Genomic DNA, 16,872 nt, shown 5'->3' with positions numbered 1-16,872 from the left:
CCTTTCTTCTCACCTCTAGATGTGTTACCCCAGCCCGGTTTTGTGTTTATCACCCAGATCCAAGAACAATCGGGCTTCCTCGAGCAGCTAGCCGAGATAAGAGCCCAGAACTTGGTGAGCTGCTTGCTCATCTGTGATCACCACCCTCTGCCTGTCCATCCAAGGAAGTCTTCCCTCCTGCAGCCTGCACATGCTATTATCAGCCCTGGCAGCTGCCTTTGCTGCACACGCATGTGATGGCTTCCGCGGTGCCAGCATCCTGCTCAGATTGCCACAACAAACCCTTTGCGACACCTGGAAATGCAGCCCTGGGAGCAGGGAGAGCAGCTGCGTATGATGGGATGGGCTGAGCAAGGATCCAATTCCAGAGGATTGGATGATGCCAGGAGCCATCTGGCCAAACTGGGCACCTATCAGAGCAAACAGGTGTCCCTTGGGTGACTTCAGAGGTGGGGGGAAGGGACAGGATGGGGACTCACATCCAAAGGCGCCTGAGTCGCTTTGTCATGGGCACCACAGTCAAGAGCATGGATGATGATGATGTTCCTACTGCACTGGAGTGTGTGGCCTGGGCACTACTTAAGTTCTCTCAGAAACTCGGTGTCCCCATATGTAAAATAGCATCCATCTCTCCTAAAGTTGCTGTGAGCTTTAAGTATACAAGTCCGTGGGTGAAGCTCTTAGCAGGAGATCAGTGGTACAGTCAGCACTCCAAAGGCATTTAAGTTATTATTTTCCGAGCACAGACACTGATAGACTGGAGATGCTCAGAGGGGCAAGCCGGAACTGGGAGAGGCTGCAGAAGGCCGTGGAGGGGGGTAGTTGGGGGGGAGCCTCCTTTCTCCCCTAGGATTATTGGGAAGAAGGTGGAGTCACAGCTAAAAGTTAAGGCAGCCAGCAGCTGTTCCTAAGTGGGGGAGGTGTGAGGACAGAGAGGAGAAGCTTTACTTTAAAAAGGATTGAGTGGGGAGAGCTCGGCAGGAAAGAATTGAACAAAAAACCAACCTGGAAACCCAACAGCTAGGCAGCTGGCAAGGGAATGTCAAGCCCTGCCAGAACTACCATAATTCATGGTGTAGGAGGCTACCCTGGGCCAGGCTGCTTGGAAATAGGAGCCAAGAATCCTGGAAGCCAATCCCAAGGGCATCTGGGGGTGGGGGGGACTCCCAAGTGCTCTGCCGCTCCCTCTAGGGCAGCTGGGCTTCTTTAGAACTTGACCATAGGGAGGAAACTCCCAGTGGCCAGCAAGTTGAATGCAATTCCATTCATCCAAAGTGGAACTGAGGGGCTGGAGAGGTGGGGGGCAGAGCTGATGCAGATCTGTTCCTGAGCTCTGCAGCAGACAGACGTGAGGGAACCTTAGGCTGCCCCTGCAGAACCGACAGTCTGGAGCAGTGGAAAGGGCATGGGCTCAGGATCAGAAGACCTGACTGAAATCCTTGCTCCCCCAGTCACTGCCTGTGCCATCTTGAGCAAATAAATCACTTGAATGACACCTCAGTGTCCTCATCTGTAACATGGAGGAAGTGATAATATCTACCACCCAGGGTTGCGGTGAGAATCAAATGAGATGTTAATTATTGTTAGAGTGTCAAGAGGAGGCCCAGGAAATGGTTTATGGGGCTTAAGGAGACTTTCAGGGAGGGCTTTGTGGGAAATGTGGCACTTGAGAATGACCTTGGCCAAGGGACAGGATTTCCAGAGGCGGGACAGAGAAGGGGGTGGGTGCTCCAGGCAAAGGGAACACCTGAGCAGAGGTAGGGAGCAGGACAGCCAGAGGTAGGGCTGGCTGTCCCCTTCTTAGCCCTTCTGACCCTCTGCGGGTTTGGTCCCGCCCACCTTATCTGGCTCACAATCAGAGGGGTAAGATAACAATGACTAGACTAGATTTCTGGTGCCCAGGGCTATGGGGCTGGGAAGAAGGAGCGTGCTTTTCAGCTACCTCCACCCAAGGAGATTTCCTGGAAGAGAAGGAGGCATTTGAAAGATGCCTCAGGATTTGAAGTATGTCAACAAGATTTCAGATGGAGAGGATAGTCTGAATAATGCTGCTCAGGCCGGATGCCAGTTTCCAGAATAAGGTGCAGATAAGTAGCAGGAAATGAATGGAACCAGAGAATGGGATGTGGGAAGATCCAGGCAGAGGTGAATGCTGGGCTAAAGGGCAAGCTAGGGGGAGCCATTACATACTGCAGGGGGGAGAGTAGATGCTGTGGTCAAAGGTCAGCTTCAGAAAGAGAAGTGTGGGTCCATATGCAGGAGGCCCTGCATCTGAGCAGCTCACCAGGGGACCCCCGTCCTGCAGATGATGAACATCCCACAGACAAGAGGCCCCCGGCAGCCAGAGTAACCAAGGGATTTGGAGGAAAAGTACAGGGGGTGATCCAAGATGGAGCCCAAGGAGACCTCCTGTCCTCCCTGCCCACCTTGGTGTCCCCTCCAGCGGCGTGACCAGGGCCAGGGTGGGAAGCTCTCCAGCCCACCCCCGCTCCCCGCTGGGTCCTTCTCCTAGCAGCATCCAGAAGATCTCCAGGTCCAAGGTCCACCCGCAAATTCAAGGTGCCCCTGAGTATATTCCTGTTCCCGAGCCCCTTCCCCACATCGAAGAAGTGGCCTTTAAATTGCCCGCGGCACCGACGGGGTTAAAGCCAGTTCAAGTCACCGCCTCCACCCTCCACCCCACCTGCCGGCAGCTGCGCTGGACTCGCCGGGCCTGGGGGGAGAGGAAGAGGGGGTGCAGGGGGAGGGAGGGGGCGGGACGCCGCATTACAGCGGCTGAGTGACAGGCGGGCAGTGATTGGCAGCTGCCGGGGGTGGGGGGCGGCTGGAAACCTGGAGTGGGCTGTGGGCGGGCGCCCCACACCCCGGGCCTCACGCCCGGGCAGGGCCGGTGCTGTCACCGGCCGCGCGGGCTGCTCCCTGCGTACCCCGAGCGCGGCTGGCGGGGGGGCGGGCAGCGCCTCCCCTGCGGACCCCGCGGCCGGCGGGCGTCTCCAGGTGACACTCCGGGCGCGGCGCGGCGGCTGCAGGAGCGCGCTCGGCGCCCGGGCTCCGGCTCCGCTCCGGCTCCCGCTGCAGCCGTCCGGGGGGCGCCCGGCGCGCCCGACACCGCACCCCGGACCCCGCCCCCGTCACCCCCAGGGGCGCGCGGGGATCCCGCCGGCCTTTCGCGGGCGCAGCGCCCGGCGGCTCTCGGCTCCCGCCGTCTGAGCGCCGGCGTCGGGAGGGACGCGCGGGACCTGCGCCCCCCGGGCTCGCGCTCCCCAGCCCGCGAGGAGGGGCGCCTGAACCGTAGCTGGGAACCCCGAAAGCCCGCGAGAGCCGCTGCAAGAGGGCGGCGAGGATGGCCGAGGGGCCTGGGGCAGGGGGGCCCCGCGGGGACGGGGCCGGGGGCAGCCGGGGAGCCGAGGAGGAGGTGGTGCGGCGGCGCTGCCGGCGGGGCCAGGAGGTCCCGCAGCTGTGGCCCCAGGGACCCCACGGCACCGCGGCCGGGCCCCCGATGGAGGAGCGGTTCCGTCAGATGCACCTGCGAAAACAGGTATCCTACAGGTAAGGAGAATGGGATGAGAGGGGAGCGCAAAGCTTGGGCCCCACCCCCTTTTCAGGCAATATGCCCCAAGCGTTGTTTGAACACTTGCTGCTTGCCTGGCCCTCCGGAGCCCTGGCGTTTAGAAATGACCACCAAGGGGACTCTGCCCTCTGAGCGCAGGAGGAAGGGGGAGCTTCCCGGGACCCCTTCTCTACAAGAACTGTGAAAAACCCGTTCATTCAACATGGAATTGCAGAGGCCGACTGTGTACCAGGCACTGTAGTGGGCTGTGAGGGGAAAACTAACCAAGACATGATCCTTCCCAATCTCCACCCGTCTGGGAAAGTTGGCAGACACGCACTGCCCATTCTTCTGGAGAAAAGAGGGGTCCCCTATTCATTCAGCAGGCTTACCTGAACTTGTCTGTGGGTGACCCTATGCTGGGCACTGGCCTTTGGAGGTGACTGAGAAAAGCCGAAACCCTGTTGCCTAGAGATGGGAAAAGGAATCCCCTTCTGGACCCTTCTCCCAGCGGGCCCTCACTGGCATCCACACCCTCACTGGCACCTCCACCCAAATCTTCTTAATTAAACCTGTGAAAGAGTCACACCTCCCCGGTGCTACCACCTCTGCCCAGGGGGTCCCTGGAAGAACCAGCTGGAGTGGACCCCAGAGACCATTTTTATGGCCTGGGATAGGGTGAGGGAAGGTTGTCCCTCAAACAGGGTGGTAAGTTTCAAAGAGAGGGAATCCAAAGAGGGTGGAGGCAGGGCAGCGGCATCCCTCACCTTCCTCATCCTTTTCCAGCCCACGGGCGACGTCGTGAACTTGCTGCCCCTCCAAAATCTCTGGCCCAGAGTGACCTATGGAGGTCCAGCAGGGACAGTGGGGCATCGGGACATGGAGTCCTGAAAGCCGCTGCCTGGTGGAGACGGGTGTGCCTGAGACTGCTCTCTGGGCTTCAGGGAAGATGTTTCATAAATGTGGCCTAGCCCTGAGAACTTCAAGGGACCCCATATTCTTAATGGTTGTAGGACCATCAGCTTCCATTGTGTGGGGGAGTTTGGGAGAGAAGAGGAAGAGGCTTTTCCACCATCATGAAATAAGTTAAGGAGAAATGGGAAGAAGATAGGTTCCCTGGCTCCCTACCTTTACTTTGGGAGGTATGCAAGGGGTCAGGGGTATGCTGGGCTCCAATACCAAAGTCCTTCCAGAATGTGCTGCCTTTTGGCTGCAGATAAAGGAGTCCCTGCGATTCCCCTGGAAGAGGGGAGCGTGCAGACAGGGATGGAGAATAGGAAGTAAAATCCAGGAAGAAATATTAGTCTAGGGGCTGGGAGACTTGGCTTGTATTCCATTTCTGCCAGGGATTTGCTGAGTGTCCTTGAGCTAGATAGTCTTTCTCTCTGGACATTAGTTCTTCACCTGCAACATAAGGAGGTGACCCCAAGATTTTCCTTGGTTGTCAGTCAGGGACAAATAGCTTCTATAACTGGAAAGGAGGCCAGAGTGGGGTAGAGGCTTAGAAGAGAGGGGGCAGAGGCTACTTAAAGCGCTGAGACGGAAGATACGTTCAAGCACGCACAGAGACCGCTGCCAGACTGGGGTTCCCCCAGTGTAGTTCATCAATGGAGACCCCTCCAACAGCCCAAACTCAAGGCAGTGGGTTGTGAAGGGTGCTGGAGAGCTCAAGTCACATGTGAAGGCAGCAGAAGACAGCACCCTGGCACCTTGGCATCCAGCTGGCATCCTGGATGAATGGGGAGACTCCTTCCTCCCTGCCCCTCCCCAGGGCTAGGCCAGGAGCCCAGTCCTCTCACCAGGGCTGGACAAAGGACCAAGGCAAACAGAGCTCCTTGGGTAGATAGAGGGCAGAGGAAGCCCCCAGAAAGAACAGCCCTCAGAAGCCTGTCGAGGTCCAGGGGACACCTGTGGAACAAGCTGTGGTTTCTGGCTCAGCCTCCCATGGGGCTGTAGTTTGAGTGGGCTGATGGCCGATGCGTGCTTCCCCGTGCAGACCCCTGGGGGATGGCAGGAGCTCAGGCCCATGATGGCCCCTTCACATCCTCTGCCTACCACAGATCCAGGCAGCTCTGGCTTGCAGCTAAACCTCCCACCCTGCTGTGAAGAGTTGCTAAGAAAAGCATTTGAAAGCCCTTCATGGAGAGAAAAGGCTTTTAGACAGAGATAATGCGGGGGCAAAAAAATCTGAGGGCTAGGGGTGGAAGCGGAAGCTGGATTAAGGCTTGGCTGCCTCTGACGTAAGTGAGGACCAGGGCTTTCAGCAGGACTGTAGAAGCTTTTAGGGGTGTGGGGGTTTCTGAGAAACAGGTTCCCTTCCCCATTAAAAGCCTCAGCATGTGCTGGAAGTAGTTGGGGAAATTGCTTTAGGTAGATGAAGGGGTGGCCAGTCTGTGCCAGGAGAAACTTGGCAGGGGTAGGGGAGAGAATGGACATCTTGTGTCTGCATCTGCGGATGAGGAAAGGTATCCCCCTCATGCTAGAGAACGGCCTCAAAGCTCAGAATTGAGTTCAATGGCCTTTGTGGGGCAGCCTCCAGCCTGGGATCAGTCAGAAGGCCTGGAGGGATGCTGGGTTTGCTCTGAAAGGACCAGATAGATATAAGATGCAGAACTTTGACCTCTGTAGCTAAACCCAGGGGGCCCCAAACCAGATCTCCTGGGGACCTCTCCTAAAATCATTCTCAATCCTGTCCCTTGAGATTCTGGTGTCTGGAGTTGGGCCTGGGGAATCTCAATTTTAAAAACCTCTGCCACATAGTTGCGATAGTCAAACAGGTTCGGAAGCCACTGGTTTCACCTGTGAAGAAGCCACAGGGGAGCAAGAAAGGGTAGAATGTGAGTGAAATAACTGGGTTTTGGTGGGCAGTGGGGGGGTCCCTCTGCTGGGTGGTGGTGTGTCCCCAGAAGTGTTCATCAATGGAGACTTTGAAGGAGGACCAGCATCTCTGTCTGGAGTTCTGGCCCTGGGCCAGGAACTGTATGTAGTGGAAGCATGGGACATGGTCCCTTCTCTTGACAAAATTATGATCCAGTACAGAGCCAGATATTTTAGGCTTTGCAGTCACGTGGCCTCTGTCGCAACTACTCTGCCATTGTAGCCATAGACAATATGTAAACGAATGGCTTGGCTGAGTTCCAGTAAAACTTTATTTATAGCCACTGAACTTTAAATTTCATATCATTTCCACTGTCACAAATATTATTCTTTTGCCTTTCTCCCAACGATTTAAAATTGTCAAAACCCCCCTTAGCTCACAACCACATAACTATACACAGCAGGCTTAAGGTGGCCCTCTGGTCATCGATTGCCACCCCCTGGTCCAGTAGATGACTCTGGACCAACACATGGGAAAGACAGCCAGTGGTGGGTATCCGGCAGGTGAGAGCTGCCTTCCACCCTCAGTGGTGGTGCAATGCACAAGCACACAGGCCTCCAGGTCAGCGAGACCCAGGTTCAGATTCCAGCCCTGCTCTTTCTTAACTGGGTAAGTCTTTTTCACCTCTGACCCAATTTCCTCATATGGAAAATGGGAACAATAATACCTGCTTACTGGAGGGACACTGGGAAGATTAAAGAAGATAGGCGATGTAAAGTTCCCTGACTCCCAACTGTTTGTCTCAGGCCTCTATGTGTGGCCCTTGATCTGGGTTGGGAGGGCCCAGGAATCCCCCTGAAGGAGGTTCACCCTGAGCAATGAATGGGTGGTGAGATTTGGGGGTGGCAGACTTCAAGAGACTAGCAGTGTGTAGCCATCCCCTGCCCCCCTCCCTGCACCCCCACAGAGGGCCTGGGGAAAGAGATCTGGACTGCCAACTGGCAGGGGAGGGTGCCCCCTGCTGCGGGCACACAGCTATGGGTACACAGCTCCTCGAGGGAGGGGCACCTGATCCTACTCTCCCTGCTGCTATTTACCAGAAGCTAAAAATAGCCCAAGAGTGACAGGGAGATGGGGCCGATTTGTAATTTAAATAGCAACAGGATAAAGCTAGGAGCTGCAAGAGATCACATTCTGTCCTGAATTAAAAATGCAAAAACCGGGGGCAGAGAGCTGAGCTAGAGCTGGAGGAGGGGGCCAGCTGCCAGAGGAAGCCGGAAGTTGGGGGTCTGTCCATTTTCCTTCCTTTGGCAAGGGCGGGGCCCAGGCCCAGCCCGGAACTCCTTCTTCCCCTCAGGGACCCGAGGTTCTTGCTGACAAGTGAGTCAAAGGCCGAGGAGGGCAGTGCTGGAGGTGGGGCTGGGCTCCTCCTGAAGGCAGCCAGACAGCGACTGAGAGCCCAGGGAGAGGGGCTTATCTGGCCCTGTTTTGCCATGACCAGGGATTCTTGGGACATGGCCCCCAGCCCATCACACCAGGGCAGCACAAGCCATTTGGGCATTTTGGAAGGGAGCCAGCTGGACTATTCAGAATAGAGGCAGTGAACAGGATCTTGCTCTGGTTTGCTGCTCAAAATGCAGTCCATGAACCTGGCATCAGCAAGCCTGAGATAGAGCCTCATTTTTGCCTCATTTGGTGCAATTTCATAGCAGAACATTGAGTTAGGGCTCTCAAGTGTCCAGATCCCAAGGGTGAGCACAGGCTGGGGAAGACACAAGGGGGTAGGAAAGGTACTGGGACTAGATTTGGCTTCTGCCTGGACTCCGCTATGCTTGACCAGTGCTCTTGGCCAACAGATGTTTGGGGGAAGGAAGATTAACATAGAGTAGGTAGGGACTGACGGCCACTGGATAGCATCTTAGTGATGATAAGAGACTGAGCCTCAGAGAAGTTAAGCAGTTAGCTAAGATCACACAGCCAGTAACTGGTAGAGCCAGGATCTAGATTAGTTTCACTCCAAAGTCCTTTTTACTCTATCTGGCTTTCAAGGGGCTGGACTTTCATCCTTAAGGACTGTTTCCTTTGACTCTGTACTAAGAGCATAAATATTCCTGGAAAGGGTAATAATTCAGGGGGTGTGGGGACTCAAAGTGACTCTGCAGTCAGAACTTATGAGCCAACAGATGGTGGTGCAAGGCTTGGCTGGCTGGAGGCTTGTGCGCAGTCCCGCCCGCCCGTGGGCTTGGTGCTGTAGTCCAGGCTGGGGCAAAAGGAAGCTCTTTTAGGTAGATCCAGCTGACCCATAGTGAGGGCACAGCCACCCAGTTTCCTCTCACCTCCTGCCTGGGACATGCCAAAGGACAGTTTCCAAAAGAGATGGTGGTTTGGAGGACCACATTTGACTGCACTCGCGATACCCACAGTTCTCTTGTTCCAGTGGGAAAGGGTCGCCAGCTCCTCCTCCAGATTTCTTCCTGCTCAGCAATTTCATGAGGCTGCCCAGAAGGAGCCTAATCAAATTTCCAGCTGTCATTAGCCAGCGGCACCTGCAACCCAAGTCCAGTACATCTGTCCCCTCTGGGGGGTCAGAGGCCCAGCTCCTGGGCAGGGGCCAACAAACAGCAGGTGATCATGGGCTCTGGTCTTGCTCCCAAAGGCTTCAATATGTACCTGGATCACAGGCTTAGCTGCTGGGAGGAACTTAGACTCCCCATGTCTCCCCACAGCCACTCATGCAAACCGGAAGTCAGTTTCCATGCTTCTGCTCAACTTGTCAGACACCTACATTCATTTCAACTTCTCTAGGAAGTTACTGAGCACATGTCTGTGCATCCAACACAGAGCTAGGATCAACAGAAGGTTCAAGAATCTTGTAAGGAGACAAGGCTTGTGTGCACAAAAGGTTACATGATAAGAGAATCTAGTTGGGAACAAAAATGCCAGTTAGATAAATCAGTGGGGCGAGAGTCCTGGCCCTGGAGTGGGGTTTGACATGGAGCAGGTATTTGCATGAAATAACAAATGAGCGGGCAAGCTTCTGCAGATTGGGGGAAGAGATTTGAATGAAACTATCAGAGCTAGATGAGAATTTTGAAATCATCTGGTGCAATCCAGAGATGTGATGTGCCCAGAATCACACAGCAAGGGCCTGGGTTAAACTCTGTGTCTGGGGCTCTATCCACCTTCCTACCTTTTTGCTTCTTGGGCTGGGGTTTGAAGGATGGAGGTGTTGGTTGGCCAAACCTGAAGGGCAGACAGGTCAAAGAGAGCAGCGTAGGGCCTTCCTGGTGGCAAAAGGGCTAAAGTTTCAGCACTATCAAGCTATCACCAGCCACTGCAACATGAGTTTGATCCCCAGCCAGGGAGCTGACCCACAGGGCTCAGCAGACCTCTCCTATCTCGCCTGCTGCTCCCCTCAGCAGTGTGTTTCAGTAGATCTGCCTGTTTTGCTCCCCACTCTGTTTCCTCTCACCCCTGCACCTCTGGTCTACGCCCCAGTTCTTCTATGCATAATAAATAAAAATAAATCTTTTTTTTTTTTTTTTTAAAGAGAGCATTGAAAACAGAATGAAAGGCAGGGGTGAGGGTGGCATGTTAAAAAAAAAAAAGCGTGGAAAAAGAGGCAAGAAATGTTGAGTGAGCACCAGCTGCGAGGCAGACACCAGCATGTGTGGCCTGAGTAAAGCTCTCCATAGGGAAAGCCTGCAAGAAGAAGCAAAAAGAACAGGGAAAGGAGCATAAGAAGCCTTGAAGGTCAGGCCAAGGATGCTGGCTTGGCTGGTTTTGAGAGCAGACGGTGTCCAGGTCGTGGGCTGAGTGTTTGGTGCCCTGGTACATTTCTTTTCCCCAGCTCCCACTTGCTCATCCAGGCCACGGAAAGTAGAACACCGCACCCTCTGGGGCCTCAAAAAAAGCCCAGAATAATTTTCTTACCCAGATTCTTCTTCCTGTGAGTATCTTGGTGGATTCTGAGGGGTCCCCAGCTCCCCAGTGCTGGCACATGTTGTCCTAGGAACTGCCAAGGGCATCCTCCCCAGCGCTCTGCACCTGTCTCTTTCAGCCTTGTCCGCCCCGCCCCACCTGGAAAGCACTGACAGCTTGGAGGAGGACTAGGCTGAGAGGGCCCAGTACCAGGGTCAGGACTGCCTCTCAGAGCCGCCAGCCTGTCCCGCTTCCCTTTCAGGAGCCACATTTCCTGTCCGCTACTGCTCCAGGGCTGCCAGAAGCCACAGATGGAAAACAAGCCCAGCCCCATTTCCTCTGTTTAACTGTTCAGGCTACTTGCAGAGTCCCTGGGAGAGGTGGACACGGCCCTGCTCGGGCTCCTTCTAGAATAGGCCTTTGCCTGGCTGGCCGTCTCTGATGGATCACAGCATACAGGAGCCTCTTTGAGGGGTTCAGAGATAATGGAGGAGAGTCTGTGGCAAAGGAGGTGCCAAGCCTTAGGGGCATCACCTCGCTAAGTCCCCAACTTAAGCAGGGCAATGAGATGTCTTATTTAAGGTCACAGACTCTGGGAATAGAGTGTTACTTCTACCACTTACCAGCCAGGTCACCATGGACAAAAGAACCTGCCCACTCTGTGCCTCAGTCTCTGTAAAGGGAGGAAAATAACAGAATCTACCTCTGAGGGTCATGCGGATTCAAAGGGTTCTGGCACAGATGTATGCAAGAAATATTTGCTATTGTTTTATTATTAATGAGTATTAATTATTCATGATATAGCATGATATATTAAACAAATATTTGTTGAGAAATATTATGTTCCAGTCATCAGGGACACAAAAGTGATTACAGCACCAGATGGAGGTTTCTAAGGGTTGAGAGATCATCGTGTACATCCCCACATCTGCAGGTTCTACGGCGTAAATGTTTATTGAACTGAAGTGAACTGACACCATTTCTGTCCTCGAGAAATTTACAGCCTTTCCAGGGTAACAAACAGCTAAAGAACTAATTATAGAGCAGTGTGATTAAAGAGCGCTTGAGGAAGGTACAATTCCCGTCCCAGAACCAGCCCTAATAATAAAGAGGAAGTGCTTGTCTCAGCCTTTCTTTCCCAAGTCCTCACGGTGGCCTCAAAGTTCAGCACGGTCTGGCCCTTTTGCTATTCTTCAGACACACACAGAACACTCCTTGCTCTTACCGTTCCTTCCACCTAGAATGCTGTTCCTCCAACTAGTCACATAGTTTACTCTCTGGATTCACTCTAGTCTGTTCTCAAATGTCACCTCCTCAGAGGCCTCACCCGATTCTCTACCTAAGCAGCACCCCCATCAGGATATCTGTCTCTTCCCCCTTCGTTTAAGCTCCATTTCTCTCTAAAGTACATCTCATTACCTGACATTTCATATACTGATTATTTCTTGCCTAAGTATCTTCCCCTATGAGGTTAGGGTCCTGCTTTCTTGCTCACTGTTAATACTCTGAGGCAGCCTGATACCTAGAAAGGCACTAATAAATATCTAGTGAGCAAATGCATCTGTAAACCCTTTCAGCACTAGTTGAAGTTTCATAAACCCCCTGAGCTCAGTTACTACTATTGCCTCCTTCCCTTTCAAAGGTGAGAAAACAGGCTCAGAAAAGCTAACTGAGACAGGGATTCATGTATTTATTTACATGCCACCTAATTCCAAAAAGGATCTCGGGTGACTCAGGTCTGTAGCCTGACGGAGTCACACAGCTGGTGCAAAACAGGACATGCGCCACATCTGGCTCCACCCTGGTTGCTCTTTCCACTCTGCCACTGTCCTGTGTAACACAGGGTACCCACCTTGTGTTACAAGGTATGAGGCTCACAGAGGCGTTAAGGAGAGACTGTGTGTAGGTTCGGCACCTCCAGTGTACCCGGTCATCATGATGCGGTAGGAAATCTCAGCAGGATCAAGGGGTGACTATCAGAAAGGTTAAATGGAGAAGGCCAGACAGGGAGTGAGATTCGGATTCCAGCCTGAGCAGGCCTGGTGGCTGCCTGGCAGCCTTTGACTCTCGCGGCTGACTCCTGGCTGCTAGGCTGGGCTTGTCCCCACCTGCCTCCCGCCCTCCCTTGCAGCAGTTCTTCCCAGTCAGCCTCCAGCCCCAGCCAGCGGAAGGCGCCTATGGGACCTATGGTCCTCTACTGGGGCAGTCCTCTGGCTTCTTGCAGGGCCCCCGGGTCAGGAAGTGCCGAAAGAGGAAGAGAGTCGCCGGGCAGGATGAGCGCCCGGGGGGCCGGCCACAGTACTGGGGGAAGCTGCAATGAGGCGGCAGCTCAGGGCCCCGCGGAGGCGCTGGGCTCAGAAGACGGGGACCGGCCCTGGGCACTGAGGCAGATGTGGCGCTACCGCTCCTGGGACGTGCCACAGATCCCAGCCGAGGCCCCCCAGACACAGTAGGTACTTGGGTGGCCCGGGAATTTGCACAGGGATCTCCAGTCCTCCATGAATCTTTTATCTGGAGCTGGAGGGGGGTGGTGACAAAAGTGGGTTTTCCAACCAGAAAAGGACTTAAAAGTTCTTGGTAGGGGGAGGGAAGCTCTGATGTTTGAATTGTTGGGAGTCAGTGTGGTGGAGAGCTGAGCTCACAGCGGTTAAGAGCTGAGGTCGCGACAGGGGCATCTGGGAAGGGGATCCCTCAGAAGAGTTTGGTGTTGGAAGTTGTCAGGCCCTGTGCAAACTCAGTGAAGTCTTCAGCTGCCTCTGATCTCAGAGCTGATTATAAGAACCACTGGGAAACTCCCCCCTACAAACCCATGCACCCCAGAAGGACCATGGCAGGCCCACTAGGGGTTTCACTGCTCTCCTCTTGACCACCCTGGCACCAGTTGATGGTTGCGGGTTAGAGTCCCACCTCCACGGTCAGACCTCCAGGTCCTCTGGAAACTTGAAGGAAGCTGGGAGGACTGAACTGGGTGTTGGCTGCTTCTCAAAACCACCGGCTTACCAAACAGTCACAGCCCAAAGCACTGGCTTTATATGAATGGCTAAGGCTGGAAAAAGGGCTGCCAGCACCCCAGAGGAGAGGGTGAAAGTGAAGGTGACACAGGATGTGGCTTTGCTGAGAGGAGTGCTAACAGAAACAGCAGGCAGCTGATATGGGCACCAGGGCGGCAGGGTTTGGGAATGAGAAGACTATGCTCTCGGGCTTCCTGGTCTCCCTTTGTCAGCCCTGCAGGGGCCATCCCAGGCTGCGGGAGCTGCTGACTGCCTAGCAAGGGTGATGGCTGTGCCAAAACTGGTGACCGCTCCACTTGCAATTTGCTTTTCCCATCTCTGGAGGGGAACCACCTCTGCTGCCCTTGGGGGTGTGTTTGCGGGGGTGTGTTCGTGTGAGAGGTACACTTCTGTGGGTGATAATATGTGTAAAAGGGATAAGACACTGTAACCATGGTCTGGGGAGGTATTTGTGCACAGGAAAAAAAGACGTGTGTGTTCTATGTGCGTGTGTACCTTAGTAAACGAGGGTGGTCCTTATTCCGTGTATGTATTTATGAGTGTGTAAGAGGTGTGTGCTTCCGAATATGACCTGCAGCTTTCATTGGCTGTTGGGAATGCTATGTGTCAAGAATGTGTGAGAGGGTTGGACACAACTGTGTATCGCTGTGTAAAAACGAATTGGTGTAATAGCCCTGTCTGTTCTGTGTTGGGGTATGCAAGGACCATCTGGAGCCTTCGGTCCTGGTATTCCTCTCTGAGTGTGAGAAGCTGGGGTGGGGAAGCACTTGGGTAATGAGTGAGCATGCTTGTGTGTGAGCGGCGTGCCTCTCCTGGCGTCTGGGGAGCACTGTGTGACTTCTGTTCCCGTGGGTGTGATTTGGGGGAGCCAAGGGGGGGGAAGGGTGGAGCTCGTGGGAGGGCTGCGAGCGGGCACAGGCTGTGTGAGAGAGGTGCCTGCTCCGCGCGGCTGTGGGAGGGGAGGTGGTGACAGCCCCTTCGCGAGTGCTCACTTGTGAGCGTGCAGGCTGCTCGCAGGGAGAGGGCCGGGGGAGGCCGGGACCGCGCCGGGAGCCCGCAGTGCGGGTGTGCAGCGCGCGGCCCGGCGGCGGGGCGGGGCGGGGCGGGGCGGGGCCTCGCTCGCCCCGCCCCTCCCTCCCGCCCCGCCCCCTCCGGGCGGCCAAGGCGGCTGGCGGCGCGGCCGGCGGCCGGCAGAGGGCGCCGGAGGTCGGCGCCTCGGCGCCGCGGAGGGGGCGTGCTCGGCGGCGGGCAGGCAGCGGCCCGGCCAGCTATGCGGGGTCCTGCGGCCGAGGCTGGCGGCACTTCCTGGAGCGGCGGCGGCCGCTTCCCGGGCACCTGGGCGTGGGGCGCGGGGGCGCGCGGCGCGGGGCGGGCGGAGCGAGCGCGCGCCATGGCCGCGGCGGGCGGCGCGGAGCCGGCGTGCTGAGCCCGGCCGCCGGCCCGGCATGGGCGTCTCCCGCGGGCCCGCCGCCGGCCGGGGCTAGGGTCGGATGGAGCCGCGGGACGGCAGCCCCGAGGCCCGGAGCAGCGACTCCGAGTCGGCCTCCGCCTCGTCCAGCGGCTCCGAGCACGACGCGGGTCCCGCGCCGGACAAGGCGCCGCGGCGCTTCAGCAAGCGGCGCTTCCCGGGGCTGCGGCTCTTCGGGCACAGGTGAGCGGGGCGCGGGGCCGCGGCGCGGGGGGCGGTGCTCGGCCGCCCCGCGCTGGCACCGAGCGGGGCGCTCCCCGGGGCGCCGGCGGGCGGTCCGCGCCGTCCGGGCGCGGGCACCTCGAGGGGGACACTCCCCAGCGGTCGGGGCGCCGGCGCCGAGCGGGGGTCCTTCCCTGGCGCCTCCTCTGGGGCCGAGGCAGGGGCAGCTTCCAGCCCTCCAGCAGGGAGACCGTCGCCTCCACCCCCTGGCGCCGGTAGGTAGGACTCCCACGACGGGCCATTCACCCTGTGGACAGCGTTAGGACAGGGCACCCGCCGAGCCTCCTGGCCCTCGTGAAGAAGGGGGGAGGTCGTGCTGCCCTCCGGGGTCTCTGGGGCGGGTCGCCTGCCGCCGCTGCCGGGCATCTGCAGAACATGGCCTCGCGGGTTCTGTCACGACACAAGCCCGTCTTGGAGCACCGGTCACTGATGGAATCGCTCGGCATTTTCCGCCTACCCTTGGGCTTGGGGTGCCTGGCCACCTGTTCTAGTTTCTCTTGATCAGCCAGGAGACCCCCAACTTCCACTTCTGCACGGTCAGCATCTCCCTTCCCCGCTTCTAGTCCTGACCGGGAAAGGCATGGGGTGGAATCAGCTGCCTTAAGCTCCTTTTTGCCCCCCCTACCCCAGCTCTCCAAATGTCACTGTCTGGTGCTCTCAAGACAGGGCTTTGGCGCCGCCGGGACTCTGGTGAGGAGCTGGGGGGAGGGTGTGGAAAGATCAAGCGCAGGCACCTCGTGGCCTGTGTGCTGGTCTTAGCTGGGAGCCGCTTCCTTTGGGCACAGCCCTGGTGTAAGGGGAGGGGAGGTGGAGCCCCACGAGTACCCCACCTGGCTCCCTGTGCCTTTTCCTGACTGACCGCTGCCCTTCTCCAGTGACCATGGAGCTTGCAGCCAATCATTGAAGGACCCCAGAACCGACTCAGGCTGGACTCTGACCACTTGGAGTCTGCCCAACCTTCCCTCTCACTTGTGTCCTGTTGCCAGTCAGGCTTTGTGGTAGTCAGCCCCCCTGAACTTTGCCCTGTCGCTTCCCAGAGGGTAGACTTTACCCACCAATAACGTGGGCGGTTTTCTCCTTTTCTGCGGTCGGCATCTCTGTAACGCTGACCTGTGCTCCGCCTGCCTTACTCTAGCCGGGGCCCTGCTCTGTGCACCTGCTCCATGTCGCCAAGCACACCCAGAGATCTGGATTCTCACACTGGCAGATGGAGCACCGCGAGCTCTTGTGAAGCCACGCAGGCTTCAATGTCATTTAAAACTGGGCAGGGAGCTAAGCATCCAGTACCTCTGTTTTGTCACCCACAGCCCTGCAAGATGGAGCATTTTACACTCAGCTCTGCAGGATGTAGCCTCCAGCGTTCACAGGCTCGGGAGGGGGAGGGAGGGGCTCCGCCAGAGGCTTCCTGTCCCTGCCCACAGGTACCAAGTGTTGTGCTATTCTGACTCCGGGCTGTGCCCCTTCTGAAAGGCACAGGTTTGTGCGTGGAGGGATGAGCCTCCAGCACATTTAGAAGGAAGAATAAAAAGAGAGCCAAGTATCTTTATATAACCCTAAAATAAGCAGGATAGGTATTTTCTGTTTTTGTAGATGAGGGAAACACAGAGATAAACAGTCACATAGCAAGGAAGAAGCAGAGATAAAATTTGAACTCTAGTCTGATTCTAAAGCCCACATCCCTCGCTAAGTCCCGTGTTCTCAAGTAGGACATCACGGTGAGCCAGGGCGTTTTAGGGGGTACCGGTTCCTAGATCTTAAAGCCTTGGTACTTTTGATTCATGGGGTCGGGAGGTGGAGCCTGGCCATTTTTTCAGCTTCCCGAATGACTCTAATGTGCTACCAAGTCTGCAAACCACAGTAGCACGTCGCTCTGGGGTCACTA

The 16,872-nt window shown here is 56.2% G+C and overlaps 1 protein-coding gene across 5 annotated transcripts in view; it reads left to right on the top strand.

Moving 5' to 3' along the window:
• Positions 1–3,260: 3,260 nt before the first annotated feature.
• The window catches only part of DGKZ (diacylglycerol kinase zeta), a 39,725-nt gene continuing 26,113 nt past the window's right edge, over positions 3,261–16,872 (top strand). Inside the window, exon 1 of one of the 5 annotated variants that reach the window (XM_037522376.1) lies at positions 3,261–3,549. In XM_037522376.1, coding sequence (XP_037378273.1) covers positions 3,344–3,549 — 206 coding nt within the window. In that variant the 5' untranslated portion in view covers positions 3,261–3,343. Of the gene's footprint in view, positions 3,550–12,395; positions 12,739–14,597; positions 14,952–16,872 lie in introns of those variants that run through there. The other 4 variants (XM_037522375.2, XM_037522374.2, XM_037522377.1 and 1 more) reach the window with 4 other exon arrangements.

Source organism: Talpa occidentalis, unplaced genomic scaffold (genome assembly GCF_014898055.3).
Source record: "Talpa occidentalis isolate TD23 unplaced genomic scaffold, MPIMG_talOcc4v2.1 talOcc4.3, whole genome shotgun sequence".
Classification (NCBI taxonomy): domain Eukaryota; kingdom Metazoa; phylum Chordata; class Mammalia; order Eulipotyphla; family Talpidae; genus Talpa; species Talpa occidentalis.
The sequence above is the reverse complement of the archived record's forward strand: the minus strand, read 5'-3'. Positions and strand labels throughout refer to the sequence as shown.